At 34.4% G+C, this 15,554-nt stretch overlaps 1 protein-coding gene across 1 annotated transcript; it reads right to left on the reverse strand.

The window, feature by feature from the left end:
- Nucleotides 1-209: 209 nt before the first annotated feature.
- Fancf (FA complementation group F) lies at nucleotides 210-2,851 on the reverse strand. Its single transcript, XM_015477709.2, has one exon. It carries the CDS (start codon nucleotides 2,814-2,816, stop codon nucleotides 1,740-1,742), a length of 1,077 nt encoding a protein of 358 aa, XP_015333195.1. The 5' UTR covers nucleotides 2,817-2,851; the 3' UTR covers nucleotides 210-1,739.
- Nucleotides 2,852-15,554: the final 12,703 nt, after the last annotated feature.

Raw genomic sequence — 15,554 nt, forward strand, 5'->3', positions numbered from 1 at the left:
TCCCCCCAAAAATAAACATTTAATAGGATGAACCACAAAATAAATATTTCTGGATTTTATAAAGTTTTCCGATATTTTCATGTTTATATACTTCTTTCATCTTTCCTCCTATCCTATACATGCAGTCCTAAAGAGATAAGTAGGCTACTAAATTCAATAGGAACTTTACAAGTACATAATATTTTTTTAAATATAAGAAAATGTACTGATTAAGGTTCCAATGCTGATTTTATTTATTCAAACATTAGGAGTACATAAAACACATGCCAGATATTGTACTAAACTCTTGGAAACAAAATAAATAATGGATATGGCTTCTACTCTTATGTTGCTTTTGTGTGTGCCCTTGGGCATTTCACTTCATCTCTTTCAGTTTATACACATAGAATATAGTCTTGGAACACAGATTAAATGAGATTAAATAAGACTATGTATGTAACAAATATACCATGGAATTTAAAATAAAAAATAATTAACAAATGATCAGTACAAAAATATATTTTAAAATGTTAAGTCCATATCAACCTTATTTTATCTTAAACAGTAATGTTAGATGTGGCAATGAATAAAGAGTTCACAAACTGCTAGTTCCTAAAACTAAAACCAGTATTAGGACTTGTCATGGCACAACTCTTTACTGAGTTGTTTCTTGAAATAAGACTCATGTAATTAACAGAAGAAGTTGTTTTACTATTTTTGGCAAATGCAATCTAAAAGATGGTCTATATCAATTAGAGCTAGAAAAAGGAATAAGACCACAGGTAATAAGGATTTGCTATTGTTCACTCAAGATTATTTTAGAAAGTGTACTTCCTGGGGGAACATTACTTTCCTCTGAAATTTTACTACAGAATAAAATTTTCTACAAGATAATTTGTTCTAATTTCATTTCTGGAATTAGAAAGTAACTTTCTGAGTAGCAGTACATTCCAAACACTCTTGTTATCAGTTAACTTGGATATGGACAAAAATGCCTCGATTGCTGGAAATTTATATATCCCCAGTAAAAATGACTAAATCATTCTGCTACTTCAGAAATACTCAAGGAAACTAACAAAACTAAGTTCCAACACTGAAAATAAATACTCCAAATGGTCTTCATAAGGCAGTCACTAAGGGAAGAACAATAAAATTTAATTATTTTAGTATAAACACTTCATTTAATAAGAAGTAACTGTTGCACTAAGGTTGTGACCTACTAACCTAATTAATGGCAGAAGTAACAACTGGATCTTCTAATTCAGAAGTTTGATTCTTTTGCCTTGGAATCCATATTAATATTCAAAGATATACATTTGCACTCACTATCCTTTAAACATTTTTTGTGTGTTGAAGTCAATATTTTAAATTAACATACTATGTGGTCTTACAGAGAGATTAGTAATTTGCTAAAACAAGAAACAAAACAACAATTTTAATTGCATGGTGAGGCAGCTTAACTGGTTAGAACACTAGATCAACAAGGCCAAAGTCCAGGGCTTAAACTCCAAGTAGGCTAATATGTTTTTCAAAATAACATTTCTGACACCACATGTTGTTAAAGAAAACTCTTCACTGGAAGGGCACTAGGGCAGAGTTGGAACCAAACCAAACTAAGAGTAAACCACATTTAAAAAAAAAAAATGCTTTCTCCTTTTCAACATAGAATTTTCGTTTTGTAAACTACATATTCAAATAACAAACGTTGCTCATGGAGAATTAGTGCTTGGCTTCAGACCTAAAACAGACCAAATGTGGTATTATGCACTACTCTGAAGAGCTAACAACAGGTCTGTCCAGATGCTAAGACCAGGAACTTCGAAATTTCCATCCTGCGCCTTGTAAGACTTGAGCGCAGTTAGAACCTCATCTTTCAGAGGTGGGGGTGCCTGGCAGAGGTTTTGCAACCTAGTGTACAACTCCTCCCAGGACACATCTTGAGACTCAGCTCCAACCCAAATGCCTTTCTGAAGGTCGTAGTGCAGACGTTGACTCCAGTCAGCTAGCACACTCAGATAGGCATGAGAAAGTGCTGGGTAGCGACCTGCCACCAAAGTCAAAAGACCTGCCGGGACGTTGCGACAAAAGGCAGCCATGATTTCCGACTTCCCCAGAAGCCAGTGGAGTAGCTCTTGACTCCCCTCTTCAAGAATTCTGGGGCTACCCAGTTTTAACTCCTCTCCCTGGGGCTGGGGAGACATCGGAGGCTCCAACAGCGCCACCGCTATCACTTTCAGGAAGCTGTTCTGTGGCAGGCGCTCCCACAGGCTGCAGAGCAACTTGCTGGGGCCTCCCGCTTCGGTTTTGCCCACCTCCTTCAGACGCTCCAGCAGCAACTCAGCCTGGGTCTTCAACAGTGAGTCGTCCTGAAGATTCGGGTTCTCTCTGTAGATGTTGAAGCGCAGCATGTGGACCGCAGACCCGCGGCGAGCGAGGCTGGCCAGACTGTCTTGGAGCAGTTCCCTATCAGCATCCCGGACGCCCGCGCCGGCAAAGAGTTGCTGCAGCAGGTAGCGACAAGATGCATCCCCCAGGGCCGAGTTCTTCAGCAGGCGTAGAGACAGCAGGATGTCACAGCGCCCAAGGGCCTCAAAGTTCCTCAATCCAGGGACTGGACCCACCCCAAGGCCGCCCTCCTTCCACAAGCAGTGCAACCGCCTTTCCAGAGTTGTGCGGATGCGGTCATGGCTGCGGAAACGCTGGTAGACGTGGCGCAGGTAGCGAGCCCACTGTAGAGCCCTCCGTACAGTCGCTGGGTCCCAGGTGCTTACGTGGGTGGTGCGGGAGACAGCCAAAACCTCAGAAAAGCGCTCCAGGTGCTGCAGAAGCGGTTCCATGTGGCGCGCCAAAATCTTACTTCCGCTTTCACCTTGGAGACGGCGACTCTCTGCGTGCTGATTGGAGCGGCCATGAAATGATACGCCCCTCTGCCACACTATTGGACAAAGTTCATGTCAATCTTACAGCGGCTTTATCCGGGTTCCTTGAATCTAGGAAATTTACACTGGAGGAAAGTCCTGAACTTTTTTGCTTTTTCCAGTTATGGAAAAGGCTATTAGTGGGAAGCGAATAGTTGTGAGGCATCCATATTGACAGTTCCTGGACAGATGTTCAAAACGCTGCGCTTCCTTTCGTTTTGGAAATATCCCTATCCAGAAATTTTCTGAGATTTTCCTGAAAGAGGGATCTGTATTGAGGCTTATCATAATTAGGTAATGCCAGAGACATGCTATTTCAAGTGAAGAAACGTTATTGAATGAAATTTTAATATCAATTTGAAAAATATATTGGTCTTTTTTTATACTGGCTCTCTGCTAAATTCTGGGGCTTCACATTGTTCTTTCATTATTAGAAATGAAGCCTAGGTTAATTGAAAGAAAAAAGTCAACTTCAAGAATAATACTTTGTTGAAAATTTTAAATGAATATAAAATTTTATTCTAAAATTACACTATCATTGTTTTATAATTTCCAGAGCAAAATAGTTTTGATGACTCTTACTTCACAGAAATAAGCAGCTGAAGGAAATGCCATTTAGAAGTACATAATAATAAATGTTTGCCTAAAGATTTCCAGAACTGAGAGAGGACCCATTATTGGGTGTAATTAAGATTATCTATTTCATTGATGGGTTTGACAAATACTCATTTTGCAAACATCTAGGAGTTTATTGTTTTATTGTTTATTGTTCACAAACCCACAACAGTTTTAAACTTAAGCTAATGATGTATGTAATAACTCATTAGAGAAGAATTTCCTTTTAGTCCTAAAACTCTAACCAACACTATTCTAAGAAGTGGGCAAAAGGTGTTGTGTTTTTAATAAATAAGGGAAAAAGAAATTTAAAAGGTAGAATAATTTTTCATTTATTAAAATAAGCATTCCAACACCTTTTAAAAATAAAGCAGTGGTGTCCATAATGATAATTCAGTTTTATTTGATTACTATCTGTTCCAACTCTTACTTGGTCCTAAGAGTAGTAATTTTACCCTAAATACATCATTACTTTTAAAGTCCTTTGTCTTGACTACTAGAAATTTAGATCTAAATCTACAGCCCACCTTTATCAAATGTGTAGGCATCAGTAATTCATTCATTCTCACTTCAAAAAAAAAAACATGTATTCTTCAGGTCTAAAAGGGGCACAAAACCATTTAATTATAAAGCAGATCAGATTTTGTGTATTTTTTTTCTTAGACACTTCATAGGGGATTAATACTAGGTTTAAGTCTCAAAGTGAACAGTAATCAAAGAAAAATTCAAGTGACAGAAATATCAAAGTAAACATGAGGATATGGATGTGTATAAGAGTGCTGTTAACACTAGGAGCAATCTCCCACCTTTTGGTTACAATCTCTAAATAAGGTAAATTAGTACAGAGAATAGAAGGCCAAACATTGGGAGATTTTATTAAAATAAGCTGTCATTCAAACCATGGAACTTGAGTAACATAAACAACTAAGAAAAGGAGGCATTCTAATGGAACCTACTTTTTAGGCCCTAGGAAGAATTAAATGAGGCCATAAACATACGACAGTGGATTTTGTGGCCGCCTGTTACTATTCATTCTACTACCACCATTGTATAATATCCATGCAGTTTGGGATACTGATCCCAGCTCAGCTCAATGGTAGGGCCTGATGATTTTGAGCCAGTCATGTTAATCCATCCCTCTGTTAACAGTAATTAATTTAGAAACTTACCCTTAAACCTATCCATGTGTAACATTCCCTTGTGGCAGAAATTTGTTCAGTAATGGGCAGATGGATCAGTTCCATTCAAGTAGAGGATTCAGAGAGAGCTGTTTCTTACTTCAAAGTCCATGCAGATAAGCACTGATGAATATGAATAGACACCCCAAAGAGACTGTGTGTGTGTGTGTGCACGCATGCTTATGAGATAACTTTTCTCTTCTTGATGTTATTATATATGGATATGGAACCTAAAGCCACCATAGCATCTCCCCCTTATGGCCGAGATAATCTCAAGAGCAAATAAGAAAAATTACATCAATACAGCCTATAATCTAAACCAATTTAGGTTTGTGAAACCATAGTGCTTATACTAATACAAACACTTTAGAAAAGTTTGTGGTGCACACAAAAACGCTGGCTATTGTTGTTGTTACTGTTAAAATAATGAAAACTTCCAAATACACAATTCTACATGTCTATTTCTAATCCTACTCCTTCCAAATATAAAACAGTAGTCACCAACATCATTCTGGGAAATGGTGGAGGAAATTTTATCAAAGATGAGGTTTGCTGTGGGAACGTTTATTCCTGCTTTTTGAAAACCTTCTAATAAAATTTAGCTCAGTGTAATTATAACTTAAAAACTGAGTTGATCTCAATCTTTAAGTTATGTGTAATTCCAGGGTTATTTTAGATACGTAATAAGTCAAAATTATAAGACATTATGCAACTGAGATATCAATGAAAACAAATTATTCTGATGTCTTTTTATTCTACTCTGAACAATATTATACCAGAGTTTTCTTTCCACAATTGTAGCTACGTGAGGTCAACCACTGTTGGAAGATATTAAATGGAACATTCCAGAAATAAGCAATTTACAAGTTTAAAATTGCCTGCTATGCTGAGAGTATGATGAAATCTCATGCCATCTGCTTTGTTGGGCTTGGGATATGAATCTTCCTTTGGTCCATTGTATTTATCCTATATTTGCTAACCTTCTCCCCCATTTCTCACTTGTTCATTGTAATATGGGAGGCTGGAGTCATTGCTGAGATAGAGAGAAGTCTGATAATCCACCCTGTGGTGCTTTTTTGGATGTGCACCACCACCAGAACATCTACTCAGTGGCTAGAGTGAGGATGCCTTGCAACCTAACCTGGGCATGCAGGCCCAAGAAGTTAGTGACTATCCTGGTATTGCAGTGCTTATGTTCAAGTAATTCAAGTAACACTTAATTTAATTTAATCATGTACCAGGGCACGTGAGTAGTGAAGCAAAGAATAAAACATGGAAAAGCAGATTAACTCTACTACTACATAAAAAAGGCTGCAGTACAAATGGGGAAAAAAAAAAAACAGTGTAGATGGTGTTCAGCACTACCTTTGATTTCAGGCATCCACTGGGAATCTTGGAAAATATCCCTCATGGATTCAGAGGTCACCACACTAAATTCAACCCTCTGCTTGATAAAATAACATTTTTCCAATATGAACAAATACAAATGAACTCCTCACTTTTAGGCAGGATAGACAATAGAGGGCTTTGCCATCATTCAGGAATCCGTGTCACACAGGAAAATATTTATCCTTTTATAATCACTCTGAGCGTATATATGGGCAGGGAATACACTTGACTTCAGATTCATCACCTCACTCAAATCAAGGGTAAGAGCAGGACTCTAGCAGGAATAATAAAGAGCAAGTGGGCAGGATTTTTGAGAGATTTCTCGTAGAAACGTTATAAACATTGTATTTACTGTTTTGGAGAGACACTGTAAATTACCTTTCTAAAAAAATGAGAATACAATTCTTAGGAGAATTTACTTCAGTAGAATCACAACTTCTTCATTTCATTTGTTCCACTTACAAAAGAGGTAAAAATCAACCAATAAATTACAATGGATTAAGGACTTTAGGCATATAAAGAAGAATCTGATGACTAGGTTTCCAGCCTTATATTCTATGATACTACAACCCGTCTCTGATCAGTCTTGCCTTGTGTTACATGGTATTACGACTTGATCAAACTGTAGAACCCCATTTGAAACCTTAGAAATATTAAATTTTCAAACCTAATAGAGAAATGCATATCATATTTACCTTTTATACTTTTAGAATTGTTTTCAGAAGGTTTGTAAGAGACTGTAGCTAAACAAACATTTCTCTGGCTACTGAGTTTCTCAATCAGTGCATAGTAGAAAAGATTGTGTCTTAAGTACTGATCTCCTTTGGCTTTGGAACATAGGAGGGAAATCTGGGAGGCCAGAGCCATTCCTGAGATGGGAAGAGTTCTGATAATCCATCCTGTGGAGCTTTCTTGTATATTTACCACCACCTGGACAGCCAATCCGTGGCTAGAGTGAATATATACTGCAACCCAACAAGGACTAGAGGCTCATGAAGTTTGTGAGAGTCCTATATGCTCAAGAAAAACAGAGCAGACCCTCATAAATTCAGAGAAAAGAGGTGGAGGAGGGACCAAAGGAGTGGATCATCTTGTGGGTACTGGTCTATGTGATGGGTCCAAATCTGTTTTCGTAAATTTAAGACAGAACTTCCTAGTTTAGAGTGTGTGATTTTTGGTCTTAAAGTTAGCATCAGAAAAACGGTTTTATCATTACATACATATTCTGAAAATTAGAATTCCATCAACAGTTTGAAATATCTAATATGTAAAAGTTTTGTTTGGAATTGAAATTTATTTGCATCACCAGAGTAATATTGAATCTTATATTATCTTTATAGTGACTGAAAAGAAGAACATTTATTTAATTATAATTTATCTGATTATAATTTTACGATTTATAAGAAATCTTACAATTTTTGAATGGCTTTCTAGCTATTAAAAATGGTTTTGCCAATTTTATCAATAACATTTCTGGTCAACAGTGATTCTCAAGAATATGAAGAGAACTTTGTTCAAAAGTCTTGCTCAGGAATCGTGATTGACCATTTAAAACCTAAAAGCTACTATTTAAAATTACATTTGTGAAGAAGCTTGATTGTTTTCTTAAAAATACAAAGTTTTAAATTTGGAGAAATTTCATGTAAATTCAACATTTATTCATTTTTTTTACTTTTATTTTTTGGCAGTGCTAGGAAATAAACCTTCATACACACCCTACTTGAGTTCCACCACTGTATCACATCCCTTAAATTTAATATTTCAAATATTCTTTATTCATACTATCATACAAAGTAATTCCATTTTTTTGTTTTACCAAACATTTTAAATATGTTCCCCAAATCTTCTTTGTTTGACTGATTACCTTGTGTTTCATGTGGAGAAAGGGTTAGAAAGCTCTGCTCTAACATAAGCATTCTAGCACAACCAGCTGAAGAAAGGGGGCAATAGAAAGATTCAAATTAGTCTACTTATGTTTTTTGAAATTTATTTACCATTTTTCTTTCCCATGTTACCCCATCCACTCTCTTTCTTTCTTTGCCCTGCTTTGAACAGAGTAGTGGCTTAATCCTTACTGACCTTGTTCCCTAGCTTTCTGCTGAATTGACCAATAAGATGAATTAACAAACAGCTAGGAGGACTAGAGGAGAAATATGTAGGACTTTTCTTCCCCTGCTCCCTGCTAAGGTCCCTGGATTCTGGTTCCTTTCTCCAGAAGGTCTATAAGGTTTTCCTGAACTTGAGGAAACACGCATCACTGCTTGCAGCCTTAGGAACTCCTACTGTTGCTAATCACTGAGTCTAGTAACATAGCTTATTGGTCCCTTAACCTTACTCAGACTTTTATAAATATGCTTCTATTAAGTTATCTTCAAAATACCTGCTGAATGTGCCCTTGTTTCCTGCCAGGACCTGATACAATTGCCTAATTTCTCAGCCATTTTCTAATTAATGTAAGTAACTGATCAGTCAGTATGTTCAGAAAATAATGTACATAATGATACTGAAAACCCTGTCATATTAACACACACTGTTGCCAATCTATGACAAAATCATCAGTGTTACAGTGATAAATGAATGTTTCAACAGACAGTGTGAAGTCCTTCCATAAATGTAATTATTTCAGGGCGGGGGGAGAATATAGTCTGGGAGGTGTTTGTGAAGTCTGACTCAGATCGTGATGACAGTAGAATATCTTACTAAGGAAATATGCCTGTGGTCAACTGGCATTCCAACTCCATGGGCAATTTTGGAGGGAAAGAACGATTAGATCCTATGTGTTATAGAGAACTGATTGTCACAAACTGTGGGACTACTATCTAGAAATAGAGTTCCCCAGAAAAATATCACATTAGTACTGTGGCAGAGGAAGTATTAAGAAGAGGTCAAGAAAGAGTGATGTGGATTGGGGTTGTAGCTCAGCAGTAGAGTACTTGCCTAGCATGTGTGAGGCACTGGGTTTGATTCTCAGCACTACATATAAATAAATAAAATAAAGGCCCATTGACAACTAAAGAAAATATAGTAAAAAAAAAAAAAGAGAGAGAGTGATCTGAAACTTCTGAACAAGGATCAACAGATAGTAAGGGAGAATCAAAGATTAATTTGTTTCCCCATGTAAGTGATTGGATGAAGTTTCTTTACCTTTAAATGAAAGTACTATCAATTTGGACTGGTCCCAGTAATGATGAATAAGAAAAGAAAATCATAGCAGAACATTTGCTCAGTGGAAAATCTTATGAACTTGGTTTTTAATCCTCAAGTACTATTTTTCTTAACAGTCTTTAGGATTTCCTGGATTAGTCTGTTAAATAAAAGAATAGATAATTATTGAATACTATGTGTTCTTAATAGGTCCAGAAGTGATTTTTTTTGAGTCAGTAATCTGTACCAGCTCAATACTTTTTTATTTTATCTTGTCAATATCTTGTAATTGTATTAACAGTAACACATCTGATAATTTATTATGTAGAACATAAACAACAAGATGATTCTGTCTACTGAAAAATTATTTTTTGTTCAGACACAAACTTATCAGGATGTTTTATAAATACAAAATAATCAACAAGTTTCTCTTGTAGGTTATTCTACACCCATTCCATGATCTGTGGTTAGGTTCAAATTTTAAAAGGAAAGTTAAAATAACTAGACAAACTGCTGCATATTTTAGTCTATCACCCCTCAGTCTGAGAGCCTTTAATGAGTCCTTAATTGTTCAGTACAGGGTCCAAAGTTCTATGCTTGATTTTGGTTTTGTTATATGCTATTTATGTTTTTCCTAATATTTATCTACATAAATTTGCATAATTAAGTTTGGATGAATGAATAATGGGAGAATCATAAAATGTTTTTATGTTTAAGTTTTATTAATTCATGAAATATAAATGTAGGTGAAATTGGTTCAAAGTCTACCAGAGAACATGAGATATAAGTTTTTAATAAGATGGTTTAAATAATGGAAGAAGAAGAATTTAATCAATAACACCTGCCCCCTTCCTTAAAAAAATCTGCAGTTTGATTCCCAGAGTCTGAGCATTTAATTTGATAATTCTTGGATTACTAATATTCAGACACCACATAAATACTTGTATTAGTCCTACTGGAAGAAGTTGCTCTGAGTTTTCTTATTTTTATATTTTTCCACTGTGAGGACATCTGTTTATTAAAATATTTATACCAAAGGGAAACAATGAAATTCAGTGGCATAAATTATTTTGAAACTGTATACCAATATATAGATTTTACTTACATCCTATGTATTTATATATATATAGGTATTTACTAGTATAGTAGCAAATGGGAAGAACTTCCTAAGAAGATAGCTGAAATAAACACACTAAATTTCTTTTAATACTTCATTTTTCTTTTATTATCGATGATTTTATTTTCTAATATTCAAACCAGAAAAAAATATGAATTAGGTTGTCTTTTCCTTTGAATTAAAGTTGGATTTCATGGATGGGAGCTCTGTAATAATGTCTGAAGGCCTTTATTTTTATCCAATAGTTATCAGCATATTGCTATATAAATACCTGCCAGGAAAGACTTTTATTTTCTGGTTCAATAACTTTTTAAGTGTCTGTTGTTCCCATTTTCAAGTCTCCAAAACTTTTATGTGAATTCTTTCAGCACATTTTTTTCATTATTTCCCAACCTTCTTTTTTTCTGGATGGCTGAAGTTTCCAGACATATAACCAGAAATGTCCTAAGAGAATTAATACATAAAAAATTAAAGCCAAACAAATGGAAAACAAAAAAGTATGCATATAAAATGTATACTGACATGCAAATTTATATGTAATTTCCTATGAAAAATAATAGATGAAGCTAATTTTCCTTGTTATTCTCTCACAAAATATCAAACATGGTGAAAAAATTATCAAGAAATTTGTTTGTTTTTAATCACTTCCAGACCTAATCTGAGTTCTTAGATTGGACTGGTCTGTTAATAACATTAATGTCAAGGAGTGTTTTCACTAAAGTTTCCTTGCATTTCAAAATAAACTAGCTGAAATAAGTGAAGTAAGTGATTAAAACAAAATTCATAACGTCACAGAGAGGCAATTTTATTGGAATATAAAAAATCTTTTCAGTGTACTGTTTTAATAACTTAATTATCAAATTTTCAATTTAAGAAAAGTTCTACAGGAAATATTCCATCAGATTTAAGGAAGAGAACTCATGTAAAGGGTGAGAAGCATTTGGACGCAAGAGTGCTATAATTAATCTTTCTTTCCCTTTTATCCTTTTGAATAGATTAATGAATTGCCATTTTCTACATTTGCATATCATTATTTTAACAGATCTGGTGAGTGAAAGTTCCATTTCATTCCTATCTTACAATATAGTGTGATTTCACTGTTCTCCTGGTTGATATTATTTCACTATTATTACTACACAGAGGATCAGATGTTGACCACTAAGCCATCTTTTTTCCCCCCTGTGAAATGAGTGGAATTTTGGCTGATCAAAATTTATTTTGTACTATCATATGACTTGGATTCGTTTGAATATTTTTATATTCCATGACCAATTCTACATGTCACAACAAGAAAAAGTTACTGAGAGAAATGTAGAGTTTTAAAAAAAAGAATGTAAAAAGAATTAAGACAAGATTATATATATATATATATATATATATATATATATATATATATATATACATATACATAATGTGTGTGTATTTTATATATAATGTATAATATATATGTAGTAGGATAAATTTGACTCTATTATGAAAGAAAATTTTAGATATTATCCTAAATAATTTTTAATTCTATAATTAACATCCTAAATATTCTAAATAATAATAGGGGTTATAACCAATGTATTATAATCAGTGTAATAATAGTAGGGAGTAAAATATCATTTTAAGCCCAAAATGATAAATTTTATAGTCAAAAATTTTATTAGTTAAATTTGTAACTTTTGAAGTGTAACTTATTGGTTAACTTTTTTCTAATTCAAATAAAGTTTTCTGCTCTTGGTATTCTTTTTCTTTTTTGGTACCTGGGATTGAACCCAGGGGCATTTAACCACTGAGCCAGGCATTTTTAAAAATTTTATTTAGAGACAGAGTCTCCTGAGTTTCTTAGGGACTTGCTAAGTTGCTGAGGCTGGGTTTGAATTCATGATCTTCCTGCCTCAGCCTCATGAATTGCTGGGATTACAGGCTTGTGCCATGGTGCCCGGCTGCTCTTGGTATTCTTAGTTGATATTCAACAATTCTTTGTTAAACTTAACAAAATTTTGGAATCAGATATATCTGGAACTAATGCCAGTGTTTTATTTTTGTAAGTATTTTTATTAGTCCATATTAGTTATACATAATATTAGAATATTAATAGTAAAAATAAATATTAACTCTATCTTATTCATTCAGTAAGAAAAATGTTTTATTCACTTAGTAAAGTTCTAGTCTTCTGCCCAACCAGGAGAGCATCAGGTCATACAGGTAATTCCATGTGAGAAATTATTAAAATAAACACTAAGTTCTCCTCTAGTTCTTATGTAACAATTGTATTTGGTTTGTTTACAGATTTTAGTAAAAAAGGGGGACAGGAGCTTCATTTAATTTAACAGAACGGTGTAATGTCTCTACACTGAACTTGTCGATCTACTAACCTTTTATTGCATAAACTAGCTGCCAAATAGTGCTATATTTTGGAGCCTCTTGTACACTAAATCTAGCACACAAGTTCTAGAAGGCCAAGTATTTATGTTTCTTGAATTCTATAATATCATTAGGCATATACAGTCAAAGAATATAAACTATGTCAATCTGATAACTAGATGATAGGAAACTAGAGGAACTTCTGATGTAGCATTAAAGGAATATGCAACTGAAACTTTAAACAAAATCAATTTTGAGGAAAGCAGACTATTGTGTAAACAGAGGGACATAAGATATTTAACTATGTTAAATTGTATCTGCAGGACATTTTTTTCATATTTATTTTTTGTTGTAGATGGATACAATACCTTTATTTATCCTTATGCGGTGCTGAGGATCGAACCCAGGGCCTTGGACATGCTAGACAAGCACTCTACTACCACTGAGCCACAACTCCAGACCCCAAGGCATATTTTTGAGAAAGTTAAGCCTACTTTATCCACCATCTATGGTAAAATTTTAGTTAAGTAATATCAACACACTACCAAACATGCTCTCTAGTTCTCAGAAAAGTTTTTCCTTCATTTCATTCTTCTTTCCTTTCCCCTTCCTTTCTTCATACTTCATCTCCCTCCCTTGCCCCCCACTTTTCTTCTCTCTCTCTCACCTTCTTCTGCTTTTTCTTCCTTATGTATACTCATTGTCTTCAACTTCAAAGGATACAAATATTCTCATATATAAGTACTCTGAGGAAAAGGGAGCTACTTATTTAGTGTACTATATGTTTTCAAACTAGTGAAAAATGTATGTAATCTTTATTTTATGATGCATCCTAAAATATGCACCTTAATTCTAATTTGACTAAACTAATCTCATTTCTGTCTTAGAATAGTCTTGTTCTTTCTTCTCTCAACTGGTGTGCACCTCATGTTTCTTGCACCTGGAAACAGTCTTCCCTTCCATCTTATGTGAAACACTGCCTTCTGTGCTGCAATATGCAAATCAAATTGTTTCCATTACAAACCTAACTTGTATATGAATTTGCAGTGTTTCTGATTTTTAATTCCCATCAGCATCTTTTTTTATGAAGCTGACATAATCTTCAATGACATAACCGATAGATCCATCACCAAGCAAGGCAGATTATTACCTCTAGGACAAACAGTCCAGGTTCATTCACAGGGTACCTCCTTCACAAAAGAGAGAATACTCAAGTTAATTACATTTTTGAGTGGATGTGTGCACCTAAATCCAACTTAACCTTTATGGCTGTAAAGATTGTGTCTTTTATTGTATTTTCAATGTCCACAATACTTTCTGTCCTACCTTTCAGGATGAAGGAATGCAAGATGATGGAGTGGAAAGAATATGAACATTTTTAGGTATGGAAATACTTTTCATTAAGCCTTAAACTCCAGAAGGGAGGAGATTAAGTCTTTATACCTTTGTTTACTGGAACAATCACATAGTTGATATTCAACAATTCTTTGTTAAACTTAACAAAATTTTGGAATCACATATATCTGGGACTAATGCCAGTGTTTTATTTTTGTAAGTATTTTTATTAGTCCATATTAGTTATAATAATATTAAGGTTCCTTTTGACATGATTATACAAGCATGGAATATAATTTGCCCTAATTTAGTCCCCATTACATCCCCTTTCCTCCCTGTTGCTGGTGTTATTTTTAACTTTAAGTGGGATTTGACTTTTTTTTGTCTATCCTATCTAAAGATAGGATAATTACATTAATCATGAAGGTATTATGAGATCTGAATAAAATCATGCTTGCACCTAACATAGTGACTAGTACATCATCTATGTACAATTGATATTAGATAGTATCAAAGTGGCATAAGTAATTGATATGGTGACAAAGATGTTTAACTCAAAATCAGGCTAATGGCTATGGTGTAATCATCATTTAATGTTTCAATATTTTAAAAAACACTTCAGTTTAAATTTTGTACATCATTTTCACTCAAAGTAAGTATAAAATGATTTTTATGAACACAGGTACAAGTGATATGAAAAATCATAAATAATTTTAAATTATACTGTTTTTCTGATAAAGGACATATTCCTTCTCTGTGCAACATATCCCTGAATTATTAATTATGAAACTCAAAGGTAGGCCAGAACTAGTTTAGTTTAATATAAAGGTACAACTAGACTTCATTTTTAGAAAGTGACGATTTTCATCAAAGAAAATTGCAAGTGTGTGATGCTTAAAACTGAGGTAATAAACCAATCTGTTAGAAAATGAATTGGAAACTTTAGTTACACTATTATGAATCCAAAGTTCTTGACACGGTGTTTGAGATCATCTAAACCCTGATCAGAGCCTCATCTCTCACCTCCACTCTTCATCATTGGCACCCACAGGCTCTGCAGACTGCCACCCATTCCCTGAGACTATATCCTCAGGCTTCTGTGCTTGGGTTCAATTCTCCACACCCACCTTATCCTATGAGAGCCATTGAAAGTTGGCCCTCACCATGATTCCCAGAAACAAGCCTAATTTGCTTCTCTGTGCACTCCCCTGGAATATCACTGGTGTCTGTATTTAGTACTTATTTCATTCTGCATTAGGCTAATTCTTCAGATGTCTGTTTATTTCATGGATAGAAAATTCTTCAAGGAAATACTGTGTCTAACTCATGTTTGTATTCCCACAGTGCTCATCTTAAATACTCAATAAAGATTCCATAAATGTTTAAAAACAATATAAAAATGCACTGAGGTGATATTATGGAATGCAAGAAGCATTCCAAAAACACTACCAGAGTCTCCATGTCCTTTCATAGTGGTTCAAAAATTGCTTCAAAGTTCCTGAAAAAAAAAAAAAAAACAGAACCTAA

Source organism: Marmota marmota, unplaced genomic scaffold, assembly GCF_001458135.2.
Source record: "Marmota marmota marmota unplaced genomic scaffold, marMar, whole genome shotgun sequence".
Taxonomy (NCBI): Eukaryota; Metazoa; Chordata; class Mammalia; order Rodentia; family Sciuridae; genus Marmota; species Marmota marmota.

What these genes read in the sequence shown, in the direction of transcription:
- Fancf (XM_015477709.2), bottom strand. Translation starts at nt 2,816, where the DNA reads ATGGAACCGCTTCTGCAGCACCTGGAGCGCTTTTCTGAGGTTTTGGCT.